At 41.5% G+C, this 17,039-nt stretch overlaps 1 protein-coding gene across 1 annotated transcript in view; it reads left to right on the top strand.

The window, feature by feature from the left end:
- KIF27 (kinesin family member 27) overlaps positions 1-17,039 on the top strand; it is a 455,459-nt gene that overhangs the window by 139,922 nt on the left and 298,498 nt on the right. The window contains exons 6-7 of the mRNA XM_069229770.1: positions 1,251-1,472; positions 5,411-5,592. Coding sequence (XP_069085871.1) covers positions 1,251-1,472; positions 5,411-5,592 — 404 coding nt within the window. The remainder of the gene's footprint in view (positions 1-1,250; positions 1,473-5,410; positions 5,593-17,039) is intronic.

Raw genomic sequence — 17,039 nt, 5'->3', positions numbered from 1 at the left:
TTTGAAGGATTAAACAAGAATCTTATCAAAAAACTTCTATTATCATTTTTTGGAAACAGATACCTCTCTGCGTGATTCAAGAAATAGTGAATGTATATATTTGCATTCCGGTTGAAACAATATAAAAGTATAAATTAAGTACAAACACAGAAATCTGACTCTGGAGAATCAAGAAGCTACATGTTAATATGTTGGATCATTTCTAAGGAAAGAGCGGAGGTTGAAATAGCCCATTGAATTCTTTCCTGCGTCAGATAGGTATCCATGTCCACATAGTTAGGGCCACGCAGGAGCTCTTCAGAGACAGGTTCCCATTCATCAGGTAAACATATTAACAACATATCCCTTGAAAAAGGGAAGCATGTGAAAGACAATTATGGCTAAAAGTAAAGCTGAGAAATTGGTAGGGGTTAGGGTCCTACCCCTGCTGCTAACACCAATGGCTTACTTGAGTCACAAACCTTACAACAATTAGAAAAAGGAGCTTATTTCAGAATAAAAGACAGATAAACCAACATAAACATGTTATCTGCCAAAACTGAAGTTAAGGATTTAAAACTGTAAACTTTTTAAAAGCTAAGTAGTATCTTCATTTTCTGTTTGGGAAAAGGTTCAAGGAAGCAAGAGCAGCCAGAAAATAACACAGTGGATGGGATTTTAGATTCAGAGATGAATAACAGTACTGCCACACCATGCTAAAACATGTTTTGTCAAATACTACACACCACTCTGACTTATGCTTTGGAATCTTCCCATGGATACCACAAGTGTTTTCGCATCCGAGCAATGGGGTTGGGATGTAAGAGAACTTGAAATTTAAACGAGCCATCATCAATACCCTAAATATTGTCCTTCTTGTAATATACTATTACTCATGGATGGAGAGAATGGGCCTGAGGTAGAAAGTTAAGTGGGTGTGGTGCTGGGCATGGACTCAGCCACACGTCTCTTTTCTGAGTGGTCCTTTGACCTCGTCCAGTAGTAATGGGCTGAACAACTTGTATTACAGAAAGTTGCATTGTGCTTTATTGGAGTGTTAGGTACCATTAGTTTTGGAAAATCTGTACATCCTTTGACTGTGCAGTGCCTGAAGGCATGTATCATGCTTACTTGTGGAAATTGGTGTCATCTATGGTAGTCATAATCTATTCTTGCTGAGTAAAGAGACATATTTAATAATGTTTTAAATATTATCAGGCAAATGTACTACAATGAATATTGTCTTAATATTTTTGTTGTTGTGCTTTTAGAATGAGAAAATGGTTGAGCAGCATCTTCTGATAAATCATCTGCAGGACGAACTTGAGAAGATGACGTTTGTGATGGCATCTGCACATGGAGAAGGTGATGGCCCGACTCCTGTTCCCTGTAACAGGAGACCATACAGTGTTCCGCTTACCAACACCTCTCAGCCCTTCTCCTTCAGTTTGGTGCAGTCCAATCACCTCTCAGACCGGCCTGAGCCTAGAAAGGTATGAACAAAGTTGACAATCAAAGTAGTCTCTTTGCCTTGCTGATAACATCCATATAATTTGTTATATTGCCTTGCCACTTTCATCTATTTGCCTTTTCATGTTTCCAGTGATTTCACGAAATAATGCCTGATGTTTCAAAAATAGGATTCCGTGTTGATGCTCAGAGTACGTAAATACTTGAGGTCAGATTCACAAAGTTAATTTTTTATTAAGAAATTAGCTTTCAAAATGAATTATGTGTGGTAATACAAAAAGAGAAAAATTCATAGCATCTTATTCACGCTTGTTCAAATTTCAGTAGAGTCAGATGTGCAAGATTTTCCTAATGTGATTAAGTGAAGCAGTAGAATACGGAGCGGATACAACTACAATAACCAAGGAAAGACAGAATGTGGTAGCATTATAAAAAATATATTATCTAATGCATTTTGTATTAATTAGCACAGAATCACAACGTTGTATCCCTTTGTCTTCTAGGTAGCGATGTAGAGGTATGGGAGTAAAGGGTATTCTGAATAATCCCATCAAAGGGCTATGCACTAAGACAGTAGTTCCCAAACTTTTTTGACCCTTGGCTCCTTTGACCTATTGGCGATTGGTCGTGGCTCCCTATTATGTTACTTTTTTTTGGCGGATGGGGGGATGTAAGCCCGGTTTCTGGAGTACTTCCATTTTTCTCCCTGAAAATAATTGGAATGAAGCCAATGAAGGTGTAATAAACATAGATATAACAAATTAAAAATGTAACAATTGTTTAATAAAAAAAAACTATAATTGGTAAAGTCAGAAACAATGCTCTTCTGCACTTGGGTTTACATATGGATTGTTTTTTAAACAATAGACCCAAGCTGGGCCTAAGAATAGTGGCTAACAGAGGAATTTTCTGAGGTGAGAAAAACAGATTGTTATCCACACCGATGTGCAGAAAAAAGCTACTAGCAATGTGCGTGCAGGAGTGGGCTTGCTCAGTGAAAAATATAAAGATGCTTACACAGTACCAGTGTGGAATGCTCTATAGTTAATCTGTGTAAGCAGTTTCCCCCTCAACCAGCAGGTAGCCCACATGTTGAGCATTGGAATAACCGAGGACATTATGTAATAAATAATCATGTTATATATATCGTACAGAAATAAATGAAGTGGGTGTACGTGAATATTATTCAATCCGGTGTCATCAGAGCCTGTGAAATACTGTCTATGAGACTAGCGTAGTCCTTGATGAAAATCCCAAATTAGGGCTTTGGTAATTGTTTAATAAAGTACATCTGTCTGAGGCACCCCTGGCTACCTTTCATGGTGCACCGGGGTGCTGTGGCACCCAGTTTGGGAACCGCTGCACTAACCTAAGGGAATCACCAAGTAGTGCAAATCCTTCTCTAGGAGGACTCCGAATGCCTGCATGCTCTGCCTACAGGTTAACACAATTGCATTATTTGAATCATGGTACTCACAATTGTTTCTGATACTGAATTATTGGAGCACAAGAAGATGATGTCCATATTAGAAGCAGCATCTGATATTCTTGACCCATATGTTAAACATACCTGTAAGTCAACTACTGTTTTCCATTTTGAGTAGCCAAGGGAAAGTTAATCAAATAAAAGAAACATCCACAAGCAAAGTGAAAGCCTTAGGAGGAGCGAAAAAATGTACTTTATTGAATTGATGAATCTCCCACAGTTTCACATATTTGTTTGAACATTCACTGACTTTTGGATGGAAGAATGTTTTTCATTAATAAATCTGAAAAACAACAACTAAACATACATTGACTGTTATTGTGAAACCCATCCACTTACTTAATATTGTGTGGCTGTTGCCATCTACTGAAAGAAGTTGTGCTGCTTTGACAGTTTGCACCTGCATTTTTGGAAGAATTTCTTAGAGCACAATTCAGGAAGTGGGAATGATCATTAATGATCATGTGCAACAGGGTTCCTTGCCTTCTCATACACCTTGACCATTCAAAGTGGTCAACCAGCCGGTCCTAGAAGAGACTGTCTTAACAAGCAGGCATGTCTCTGAAACTGTACTAATCTGGCTTTCACTGTTCTTTGAGGGGCACAACAGTTCTTTCACACATCCTAAGTGCTACCCTGCCAGGCACCAATTTCAAAGCCTTACTCCAAGGCCTAGTCTTTTTTTTACATTGATAGGGAATTGCTGGGCTGCTGACCAGCCTTTCTCACTCTACCCTAGCACAAATGAAAGTAGCCAATGACTTGTCAGTTCACCAACTAGTGAAAAAACAAAATTATCACCCCTGCCCAAATAAAATCTATTTCCAAACATAGACCCTTTTAAGACATGTTGCATGATCTAAAAGAACAATCACTCCAACTCTGTAGTCATTCGTTCAACACCTTCAGTGATTCCGTTCCCAGAGTTAAATTCAAACGATTCTCAAATAATGTGCATTAAAGCAGACCTTTACCACATATAACCCAAGATTGTTTAGGGAGTTCCCCCTGCACATCAGACTGTTCTCTTTCATTTACCATTCTGAAAAGGTCTAAAACCCCATCTCTTAACCATCTACCTATGTTCCCTGGTCTCAGCAGTCACTGCAACCCCTTCTTATGAAGGTGAAATTTACATGATCCTTGTGAACGTTCCTGCCGGGACCATTTTTGCTCTGTAAAGCTCTCCACCGCCTTTTCAAGTCATGTACACATAATCTGATATTCCCGTTAAAATGAATAAGAATGTAAAGTTTTCTCATATACATTTTTGTGTCAATGACAGTCCAGCTGATGCTCCAGGGGGATGATTTGGAGGTCGCTGACTCTTGCTGCTCTATTTTCTTTAGGTTTCATTGTTCTAACTGTCTCCCTGGTAATTGTGGGTGACCTCAGAGATATTTACCTAATTTTTTTAACTGGTCTGTTTCCCGGAGAAATATTGGAAATCAGCATGAGGACTGGTTGATGATTAATGATTGTCTTTCTATTCACAAGCACGCAATTCCCATTCATTAGCAAGCACACACACACTCAGACTTTCACAAGCATATGCATGCACATACTTTAACTTACCCATTCGCAGCATTTATGCAAATATATATACATTCATACATACACCCAAACATTCAATAAAGCACTTACCGAGCCTCAGCAGTGTTGTCAGGACCAGCACGTGGTGGGAGAGCAGTGGTTAATTTGAGCTGGTGGTTTCCAGTGCTCGATTCCCGCATGTCATTCTCAACACCGGCGCCTATGACGGTCCACCACATGGTGACATGGTTTGCTTAATTTTGTGATGAGCACAGCACAGTGTTTAATATTTCAGTATATGTTAAAAATGAACAATAGCTGCTTCCCACACCATTTCTATAGCTTTCAGTGGCATGGAACAGTCTAAATTATCACAGCTGAAGGATTGTGATGGTTAGCAGTTGTGTTGGTACTCACTGGCAGCAGTGGCAGGAGCAATGGGTGGTGCAACCCACAGTGACCTCCTGAGAAGGGTCCTCGTACTTACTTTTTTTTTTTTTTAAACAAATTAGGCACTGTGGTAGGGACAGGCACGATAACTCAGGGAGTGGCTTGAAGCTTTGGGGGAAAGCAAGGCACCAGCAAACTCAAGATCCTACTGCCTAGACTTATGGCATAACTTTGTCTGGCTTTCTGACTCTGACATGATGAGTGCTGTAAGCTGACCTTTGCTGTTGCTTCTCCTGACAGACATACATCATGTGTTGAAGGGGGAAAGGGGCAGAGCCCCATTGCCCATAAATGAGGGCCACAACTGGCTTATATGCCAGACCTCAATAACAGTGTTTGATTTCAGACGTGTTTACAGTGGACATTCCTATTTTTTTCATGTGTGTTAGAATATATTATTCTACAAAGGCACACGTGTTGATTAGTTTTTCAGTGTTTTAGAAGATGACTAGAGCTACTCAAATTAAATATTTTTTTGATCTTTTCTTGAAGGTTCACACAAGTCCTCCTACCTATTCACTGGAGCGCGTAGTAGCAGGATTTCGAACTCGCAGTCAGATGCTATTAGGTAATATAGAAGAAAAAGATGAAGTTCTTCACCGTCAGTTCTCTGATCACAGTGATGAAGAAGATGGGGAGGAAAATAAAGAAAATCGAAATAAGTTAACATTTAGGTAAGTTTGTTTAATTGTTCAGTTTTGGTTTTGGATTTGTGTTTATTCAGCAGCAGGAACATTTTCACAAGAAATGCTGTACTTCACAACAACGTAATGTGCATATGATTTTTTCAACTTGATTAAATAGAAAAGGTAGCACGTATGATGGATGGTAAACGATGATGAGACAATACCCCCTTAAAGTTTTTACAATATTTGCGCACAGTGCCTATTTATAGCAGCAGATTTACTGGAAAGTGAAGGAGTGATGTCCGTAGGAAGATTGAAATTTATTTTGTCAATATTGCATTCCTTTAGGAGGGGCTGATCTTTGAGAGCAGTCTTGAATGATGTTGGTAAGAAATGGGTTTCCACACAGTTCTGCAGGAAGATGGTTGAAGTGGTGGGTCACTGGGAGATTTTAGGACTGGATCCTCACGCAGAAAGTTTACCATGTGACAAGGAGATTCTAATGCCTGAGCTTGGGATATGTGAATTGAATGAGTGTTTTAGTGAGGTGGTAAGGGGAGCTTTAAATGCTACAATGAGCAGCTGGTAAAATGTTATCTTTTTGGCCGACAGCTTGTCTACTGATGGTGATCGTATGATGTAGTAGTGTGTTTAGGGAGGCCTATGTGATGAACTTTGGAGCTGCATCAAATGGGTAAAAGAAGTAGTGAGGGAAGCTCAGTTGTAGATTGTTGTACTTCTACATGTGCATAGTTATATGATCAGATATTTACTTTTGTGCAATTGTAAAAATAACATCTCTTCAACTGAGGTTTCTGTTCTGGAATATTTATATTTTTATAACATAAGTTAATTTGTGATCCTGGGAGCGTAGCTAACAGCATGCAAAATTGCCTTCCTTCTGCAACCTGTCTGCCGATCGTTTGAGATCCTTCACTATCCTGTAACAATGAGGGCTTGCAGGTCGAATAATTTGCCTTCCCTGCCATCTTTGGAGGCTACTAACGGTGTGAAGCTGCCAGCTGCCATTGGCAGACAAGCACAAGCGTGGAAATGGCCAACTGAGCTGAGCCATACATCCCTCAAAATGGCAGCTGCAGCTCTGCAGTAACAGAACCGACTCCCTCAGCGGAGCGTCTGGCGCCCCTCTGCGGGCTTTGGGGATCTGTTGTGACAATGCTTTAAGACAGGCTGCTGCCTGGCATGGGATCCTTTTGGAAGACAGCTGAGAGAGCAGTGACATTAGTCAGGATGTCGGACCCGGCTTGGAGGGCAACACCTTGTGGCTGCCTGAGTCGCTTGAGGACCCCCACATCGAAAGACAGGTTGGGGGCTAAGCTCTGATGCCCATAAGTATCATGCTTGAAGAGCAGTTGAGTATTGGTGGGGCTCTGAAGAGAGTCCCTCCTGAAGTGAGCAGTGCAGTGGTAAGTTGTAAAACAACAGAAGAGCAATGGGCTATTTTACTGTTACTGAGAACCAACACAGTTAGTGAAAAGAGGTGGCATATTTGCTCAGTGGTCCAGTTGAGTCTGACAAAGTTGTATGTAATGTCAAATGCGGCAGAACTACCTTCTTTCTACTGAATGACTGAGTGAAGCGACACCAGAGGCAGTTGCATCTACCACAATGCAGGGCGTGCTTGACACCTGAAGAACCACTGCAAACAAGGCATCTGTCTTACCGGGGGACTGCTTACCATTTGACTCTTTGGAAAATTTGAGAACGGGAAACACACATTATAAGCTCTTCCCTGGCTCCCCCTTCATGCACAGTGGAGGATGGACAGGACCAGATCTGTGAAAGAAAAAAGTGGGGTTCAAAAGTGAGGGTCAGATGACACTCCACTGCCCTTGGATGCCCGACTACCACTAGGGACATGCCAACTGAGTTTGGTGAACAAAGTAAACTAAATACTTGTGGCTATTAATAGATGAGCACTTTGGTGGACACTTTGCAGAAAAAAATGTCAGTACTTACTGAAAGGATGGCGACTCTGAATGAAGAGCGGAGTATGAAGAAGGCTGGAATAGGAGGAATGTTATCTGAGTGGTGGGCCTCCTGGAAGGAGTAGAGAGGTCCGACTTGATTGCATATTTGAGAAAGTTGATTTCCTTGGAGGTGGCTCTGCAGAGCCTCTTCCTGCTTTGCTGTGGAACAAGTGGATAAAGGGCCCTCTAGGTGCCCACTGTCTGGAGGGCCACCCTGCCCTGTGGTGGTGCACCTACTTCGTTATAGAGACAAAGACCTGATACTGCTTCGGGGGCAGTCCCTCGGGCACCTCCAGGTTGAGATCTGACAAGTGGGCATTTTTCCTGATTATATGTTCGCAGTGCAATGGAAGCGTGTGCCGTTCCTGGCGGTAAAGAAGTTGTTATGCAAAGCTGGCCAGAATGCCTATTAATATAATCCATGGTGATGTCGGAAGGAACGGCAGCTGTAGAGATGGTGAACACATTCCATGCATTGGTGTATCAATGACAAAACAGAAATTCAATCTGATACATTCTCCTGGAGGAGGCCTAGAGAAGGCCTCAGTTAACACCTAGGTCTGCAGATGACTTATGACTGCTTTCCCCTGATAAGGGAGTGTCAAAACATGTGGGATTCCTTAGAGGGTGGGTGAGGAATAATACAGATACTACTAACCCCTTTTACTCCCTTTGCCGGAAGCAACATTGAGGCACAAGCTGGACTTGGGGTGTGGGATTTGGGGAAAATTTTACAATGTTTGGCTAGCCAGGGAACCACACCATAGGTTGCCCACACCTATTGATAGGCAGTGAGTGGCAGAAGATTTGTTCCGCTTCACATAGGATAAAACAGTACCATATCTGCAGGGAAAGCCGTCCCCCCTCTAACGTAACAGCTAGCTATTGCACATACATATCATGTCACAACACATACATTTTAAATTTTCCATGTGGAATATGAGATGTATGTGGACGCTGACTAAGAGATAGAAGGTCTTAGCATAGCTTAAGAGATGGGGTGTTGGCATAGTCTTCATTCAAGAAACACACCTGGTGCATCAAGAAGTCCTCAAATAGAAGGGTTAATAGAGGGGGCAGGTGTATGCCACAGGTTTTTCCACCTTTGCCTGAGCTTCTCTGATTAGGCCGGGAGATAAATGAAAAGGACGTCACATGCATAGATTGGGATGGCAGACATGTATGGAGACTAGGTGGAATTTGGGTGATGGTGGACTATGTTTATGCCCTGAACAAGGGGCAGATTCAGTTCTTGGCCTCTCTATCACCTATCTTTTCCGGGTGGGGAAGCAAATGTCCTGGATTCTGGGGGAAGCCTATAATTGTGTGGCAGACATGAACTTGGACCAGTCCAGCAGCCACTTGTGGGTTCCCATATGTTTAAGTTGGCACAGGAGTTTACGTCATGACACAGAACTAGAGCTTGGGGAATGCTTGGAGACACAGAAGCGGCGGATGTAAGGAGTATTCTTTTTATTGCCCCATTTATGACATGCACGATTAACTGGACAATATCATTTGGTCCCATAGATTCCATGAAATGGTCACAAACGCTGAGTACTTGTACCATATGATATCGGACCTCAACTCTCTGCTGGTATCTGTGAGATGGTGGCAGAGGTTAGCTCCAGTGACCATATGGATATTAACCGTGCAGTTCTTTCAGGACCCTATGTTTAAAGAACCCCACAAGGGCACCATACAGGAGTACTACCAGGTCAGTCGTCCACACCAGTGCTGTGTGGGAGGCCGACCACATCAGTGCTGTGTGGGAGGCCTTTAAGGTTGTAGTGCAAGGCCACTATTTGAGTCAGGACACAGACGTTGAGAGGTCACTAGAGAAAGAGCTCATTGCGGTAGAAGGGAAAATCCATAGATTGGAGGGAGACCTACCCACATTCCTGTAGTCCAGAGTGGCCCTTTTACTACAGAGTGAAAAGCATGCCACTGTGATGTAATGTCTACACACTCTTACACACTGCAAATGTATCATGCTGAATCATGCAGAGGTGGGCATGGCAGGCAGGCTTCCAGCTTAGCTAATGGAATCAGAGGGCAGAAACATCCCAATCACAAGAATTAGAAATTAGGTTGGCACAGTAGTGCATACAAGGCTTAAGATACACATTCACAGGCAATTTGTACACCACTATGAAGATCTGTAAAGAGAACATGGTCAGGTTACAAGGGAGAACATCAAAACTTTCCTAGACAGTTCAACATTTTCACACCTACTGTCTGACTCTGGAGAGGCGTTGAATGGCCTGCCCACTGAATTTTGCCAAACATACGCATCTCTGCTTGTCCCATAATTAGCAGAACTATACTGGGTGGTGCTGGAAAGTGGCTTCCTCCCACCCTCTACCAGGGAAGCCCAAATTGTGCCCCTACCCAAGCCTCGGAGGGAAGCACTTGATGTGTCCTCGTATAGACCTCTTTCTGTGCTGAAATATTGATCACCTGTTAGCAAAATGTTGATGCCTACACAAGGACTGGTGAGGCACAAATGCAGGAGATATACTCATGATGTAAACTGTGTATACTTAATTGACAGGAAACACTTGAAACTCAAATTAAAACATGTTTGGAAAAATAGTTAGTTTATGATTCTCATATCAATAATTGCGCCTAAAAGATGTTTTTTTATAGTCACTGAAACCATTGTAATGAGTTACCGCTTTTGGACGTTAATTTTATTTCAGTGAACATAACACTTAAAATTCCCCACAGGAATGGCTAATGAAGTGCTCACTTAAAATTGAAAAACTCCTGAAATTGTGTATTTATACAACCTTTTGCAGTGTCGGAGCTTCTCTTAAGTCTTAAATGGAGAATATTCACTCCTGCATTTGGTACCCGAGAACACTTCATTTTCAGCTTATTATGCATACCCATATGAGGCGAAAAGCTGTAATTTGCCCGATGTATTCAAAAACCTCCAAAGTCTTAGCAGGCTAAATTGTTTTCAGAATTCTTAGTTTAAATTTCCAATAATACATAAGGCAACGTTGCAGCACTAAAAAAAATCTGAGCTCTAAACCCAGTTAGGAAGAACATGAGCAAAAAATCCGCTTCATAGACATGATGCACAGAGAATGTTTCATACAGCCACCTCACAGCTTGATTTTTTTTTCTGGCTCATGCTGAGAGCATCTTAGAACACTTTCAGGGTTTTTAAAGTCTATTTTTTAACGTTTTTTACCTCCATTTTCAGAACAAATTGAATTTATTTGGTGTTTTTTATTTGTCTGTGGCTTCTCTGCCAGCTTTTTGTTAATTTGAATAAAGATTTTGAAGTTATCAGACTGAGGTGGCATGGTGGGCAAATGAACGATGGGTTGGAATGCTACCTAGAACAACTGGCAGTATTTAGACTCAAAGCAAGCATTCCTCCCATCATCTTTTGTGTGTTTGATGTGCCGGCCAAAGTGGCATTGGTATGCCCAGAAGTGCGTCCCATGCATGCTGTGCCTCTGGAACCAAGCATCACCCAACTGATGAGGTTCAATCAGGTGTAAACCGTTATGGGATTGATTATATTCTGGGTTAGGGAGGATCTGGCCTGGCAGTTCAGGTTGGACTGTTCCTTTTGGAGCAGGGCCGAGACTGATTTGCTTACGGACGGGCCCAAAGTAAGGTGGCATGGTGGGCAAAAGAATGTTAGATTTGAATGCTACCTGAGCAATTGCTAGTGGTTAGGCTTATTGCAAGCATTCCTCCATCATCTTTTGAGTGTTTGAAATTTTGAAGTTTGCCTTCACTGTTACAGAGGCCTATGGGAGGAGGAACACGGCATCAGACCCACATGATTAATGTGTGGTTAGTTTACCATCTTCCCATTTGACCAAATATTGTGGATTCTGCGGAAATATTTCTTAGAGAACACCTATAAACAAAGAAATGATCCGCCTCAGAAGAAAGCTCAAGGCAAAGGAGGAATAACAAAAAACAGGCTAGCCAGTGAAAGTGTCCCTTTAACTGAGCATTTCTCTGTCAAACAACACTCACAAAAGGAGATCACCATTCCTTCCAAACAGGCCATTTCTTCCACTCCCATTACCATGCAAGTACACAAAGACATGCTGAAACACAAAGACACCTCAATGATGAAGGAAAATTTCCAAAAGATGTCAGCATCAAAGCATTTGCTGTTGTCCCATCTGCTTTTATGGCTTTCGCTATCAAGGCATCCTGTGTGGAAGCATTTCACGTTGAAACTCTCTTCATCTAAGTGCTTGACCAAGCTCCACATCCGTGCGTTTGACATCAATGGTATTGTCTCAGTCTCTGTATGGCATTCCTATTGCCATCAAGACTGCCAGTTGTGATTAAAATGCAGACAACCCACTTCAGGAACCATTGCAAACTTAACATCTTCCTCAAATGCTGCAAGTGTTGAAAAGACATACCTCTGTGTGACCCGTTAGAAAGATGACTTACCCAGACCTTCCTGCTTGTTCATCTGAAAACATGACACTTGACCAACCACCTCCTGTTAAGTCCCCTCCTATACACAAGAGGAAGAGATCTCTGTCTGTTTGTATGAGTTATTTTCATTTGTCATCAATGCATTCTTCTCATACAACAGTTAATGAATGGGTTCACCAACCAGGTCATCAGCTATAGGCAACATCACAATCTTTCAGAATGTTTTTATTGAGGGGAGCAGCACAATAAAATATACCAGTCGAGATACCTCCCACCTTGGTCTCGGTTATAATGGAGACTCTGCAGCCTCGCTCATTACTTGGGCGATTTTTGCCATTGCCAAGTGGGTTTGCCGAACTGGCTGAAGAACAATTCCTTTCACCAGCAACAACTAAAATTGCAACACTAAGACAGCCCAAAAAACTTTCATCCCAGAGCAATTTGGTATAGTATGTGCAGTAAAGGGAAATAAGCTAGAGCCCAAAGACGTCTGTTATTCCTAACAAGGAAAGCAAATGAATGGATGCAGCAGGAAGGAACGTCTGTGGCCTGACAGTGGCAGCCTTCAAGATGGCTAGTTCTGTGCTTCTGGGAAGATATGTCAGAGAGTATTGGAAAACTGCAGGGCTCCACCTATGACCTCCCCCAAGGAACAAAGGCAGGTTTTCTTGGAGATTGTGCAGGAGGAGTTTCTAGATTGCATTCAATCAATCACTGCCTCCAAGAATACAACAGTTCTAGCAAAATCAGAGTCTGCCAGAACATTTCTCGTGGCTACATCACACTTCCGTAAAGTGGGTGCCCAGTAGAAAAGATCCTGAACATTCCTGTAACTTTCCTTTGTCCTGTTTGGTCCACCCACAGATGATGAGATGCAATGTATGAAAATCGAGGCAGATATTTTCATGGCAGAAGTTCCAATACCAGATGATGCGACAACCGTTACCATCCAAGGCAGAGGCTTCAATTCTCTTGGTGGGCATATCTCCTGTACCCCCAAGATCAACAGCAACATCAACAGCCCACATATATTCCAGAGGTAGAAGACAGCAACAGCGGTCTTTGTTGTCAAGGAGGCTACCGTCTCATTCCAAACTATAACGTTTCCCACTTCCTTGCCACTGTGCACCACTCCAATGGAAAGGACTGTTTCATACCATCTAAATGAGTGGCATGATGTTACTTCTAACAAAAGGGCATTACAAATCATTCATAGAGGCTACACTCTGTAATTTAAGACCCACTCCCCCACTTTCCATTCCTCCGAAACCTGCTACAGACATCCACTGCACTTACTTGGAAGGTGCCACACTGCTACATAAGTTTACAAAAGATCATGTTCCTTCCTCTCAGAAAGGAAAAGGCATCTATCCAAGATATTTCTTAATTTGCAACAAAGCTTTCAAGCAGGAATTCAGACTGATTTGGACTCTAGGTTAGCTAACAAATAGATCATAAAGCAACCCTTTTGAATGTTGACTTCCCATCAATATATCACTAATTCAAGAAAGAGGACCAGATGTGGGGTGTGGACGTGCAAAATGCATGTTTCCACATTGTTTCGGAAATGAAGCACAGGAAGCTCATGCGGTCCCTAGTCGACAACTTTCACTTTAAGGAAAAAAGTGCTACCCTTTGTTCTGAAATTAGCACTTCAGACTTGTTTGAATTGTATGGTAATGGTGGTGCTTTTTCTATGCAAGCAGAAACATTTCATTTACCCTTAACTTGGCGATTGGCTAATAAAAGATCACACAACAGAGAAAGTTCTCCAGGACTTCATCTAAACCATAGCCCTACTTCACTGTTTAGGCCTTCATATTAACTTCAGAATAACCAAACAGTCTCCAGTTCAAGTTCGGACTTGCTTAGAGGCCACTCTTGATGCACAAGAAGAATTAAACCTTTCCTGTTTCAGACATGTATCCAAATTCAGAAGAATCCTTCACCAACTGCCATCAAGGTAACTTCCCTACTCGGGATGATTGCCCTTTTTTTCATTGCCTGAATGCAAGGCTCCATACAAGACCTCTGACACAATTCTTGGAAGATCCGTGATATCAATCGAAAAATGGCTGGGAAGATAAATAACTCTGATTCCTACGGCTGAGTAGTTTCTACATGGGTTCAAGAAGTCAAGTCTGTTAAAGAGTTGCCAGTTTTATTAGGATCTTAAATCTCAAACCATCATAACAGTTCCCTCCTTTCCATGAGGGGGAGCTCATCTTCAGAGTTTGACAGTTCAAGGCATTTCCTCAGTCAAGAAACATCTGTATCAGATCAGTGTACCAGGATTGGTAGCAGTTCCTCTAGCTCTGAAGGCCTTCCTACATTCTTTGATGATGAACAGTTCAAATAGGCAATATAACCAGAGTATACCACTTCAAAAATTAACAATCAAGGGGGGGGCCAGATACAGGACCCTTTCGGTAGAAGCCCAAACTGTCTGGGATTGTCTCTTACTGTGAAATCTACCTAGAAAAGCAATTCATCTTAGAGGCCTTTAAAACTATAATGCCGACATACTGTACAGAGTCTACATAGAAGACCACAAATGGATTTAAAACAACGATGTGGAATTTTCTTTGATTAGGAGCACCCTCAAAAAGATCTGTTTATAACATTATAAAATGCCCAAACCTTGCCTGCAGATTCTACCTAGAAAAAAACGAGTTTTTGACAACATGCTTCAAGATCCTCCGGTTGGGATCTTCCTCAAATAGATCTGCATATATCATTGCAAAAAGTAAAATGTCTTAGCCTTATGTCTGGAATGAGGGAACCAATATTGCTGGACAATGCCCCTTTGAGAGGTTGATTGTAAACATTTTTTCATGCTTTTCCACCAGTGTCACTAATCATGGTGGTCCTACTGAAATTTCTGCATGCCACTCCGAAGAGGATTCTAATTGCTTCCGAATCGCCAAGGCAGTGGTGGTTCCTAGAGCTCCTTCACCTCTCAATGAAACCATATTTGAGACTGCCATCCAAACCAAGTTTGCTGACCAATATGCAAGGATAATATATAATCAAAATCTGCTGTCCTTGAATTTTGCTGCATGGCTTTTGAGGATTGTGCAATACAGACATCTAACTTTACCTCAAGAATGCATGAACATCTTAAGAGAAGATGACAAGACCATTAACATCTACTTCCTTCAAATCAAATAGATTCTTTCCGTGATCTCAGCATCATAATTATAGCTCAATGTCTGCCATTTGGTTTAGTCAGATTTACAGTTTGCTTCCATAAATGTTAATCTAGTGGCTATTACACAAACAGGAAAAGACTGACTCACAAATCATTTTTCATAATCCTGGTCTCAAATGAATGTTTTGAGGAATTAAAGAAAATCTATCCTCCTGGACATCAGCCTTCTCCTCCATGGCAACCCACTTAGGTTTTATGTTTTTAATGCCTCCACCTTTTGGTCCATCATTGCAGTATCTCAACTGGAAGGTTTCTTTTCTCATGCAGTTAGTTCAGTTTCTAGAGGAAGTTGTCTTCATGCTCAATTTGCAGCATAACCCTACACATGTTGCCATAAAAATAGAGCAGTTATGAGAACACATCCATATTTCTTACTAAGAGCTAAGGAAATATAACCAGCTCTTTATTAACTATGGGCCACTTTAAACAGGTTTTCCACATACAAACAGTTTTTTTTTCTGATAGGTAGTCTCTTAAATTTCCTTGTGTTATGAATTAGACAATAAACCTCTTTCAGGTAAACCCAAAGCCCATTCTAAATGGAGAAAAGTGAACAGAGCAGCCTTGTTAAAAAATGTAGGATATTTTCAGAGCAGCTACTTGGAAACCTGTTTTTCCTTCTCCTAACATTGCTGTCTAGATTCAGTCTGTAGAGCAGGTGCAAGAGTTGATCAAGCTGCTCTAAAGAATCTCTTCCATAGAGGCCCAGTGTCCCAGTTAAATCTTTTATGGTCTATTTTGTTTTCCCATTCACGATATCTAGACTGAATCTGTTTTGTGGAATAAGCTTGCTATTCTGTTCTTCATGTACTATTGAGTGGATATCCTATGATGCTGAAGGAAATGTTACTTGTAATCCTAATTCTGCATCACAGATATCTTCACTGAAGTCATACAACTCTTCTACCTCCCCACACAAGTACATTCTTTTCTCTGCATGGTTTCCTCAAAAGAACAGAAGCTGTAATGTAACGGCCAGTACAAGGCATGCTGTTAGATAAAAGAAGCCGGTTTTCTTAAAGGGACAGTGTATATTTTCACTTGTTTGTGAATTAAGTCTACCAGGCTAATCGTTCCTCATGTACTTCCTTTCAGGTTTTAGAGCTTTGATTCTCTATTAGATCACTCTTGAGGCTTCATGTGGCAATTTTGCTGTATGTGTTTTTGGAATTTAAAGTAAGAATTTAGAACATATCTAGCCTGTTAAGGTTTTGGAGGGTTTTTGCCTGTATTTGACAATTGACTTATTTTCAACACTGTGAGATCCTGTTTCGAAGAGTCACAGGACAGACAGGGGCTACTGGGCCCCAACTGTGGTTGTAGACATTTGAAGAGAGAGTACTTTAATCTCAGAACAAAATGAAATAATGCACAATTAAGGTCACAGTTGCAATCCTGTTTGCCATCTTCAACAAGGTGCTACACTTCTTCGGTACTCCCTGTCCACTAGCAGAGCTTCATAATGTCTGCAGGCCTCTGTGTATTATGTGCATATAGAGATTGATTAGGCAGAGGTGCTGTTGATCCAGAAGTGCCCTGAAGTCTAGGTGCACAATTCAGCTATCTTCTTGCAGTGCCACAGAATGTGTTAATGTTCCCACTTCTACAGCAGTAGCGTGTATTGTAGGGCCACAGTGACCTTACTCAGAAATTGAGAGTTGGGCAGAATCAGCGAATCAGGCTCACACAGTGACATTCATCTTTAGCAGTAGCAGCCTCCCGGCTTGGTGTAGACAGGTATGTGAATTGTATTGTTATATATTTTCAATCAAGAGCACTGGTGCTGGTACATTTGCGTAGGTGCCTGTTCACTGATGTTGGTCCAACCTCAAAACAATATTTCTAAACAAAATAAAACTGCAGTT

This window comes from Pleurodeles waltl, chromosome 1_1 (genome assembly GCF_031143425.1).
Source record: "Pleurodeles waltl isolate 20211129_DDA chromosome 1_1, aPleWal1.hap1.20221129, whole genome shotgun sequence".
In the NCBI taxonomy this organism is placed as follows: domain Eukaryota; kingdom Metazoa; phylum Chordata; class Amphibia; order Caudata; family Salamandridae; genus Pleurodeles; species Pleurodeles waltl.
The sequence above is the reverse complement of the archived record's forward strand: the minus strand, read 5'-3'. Positions and strand labels throughout refer to the sequence as shown.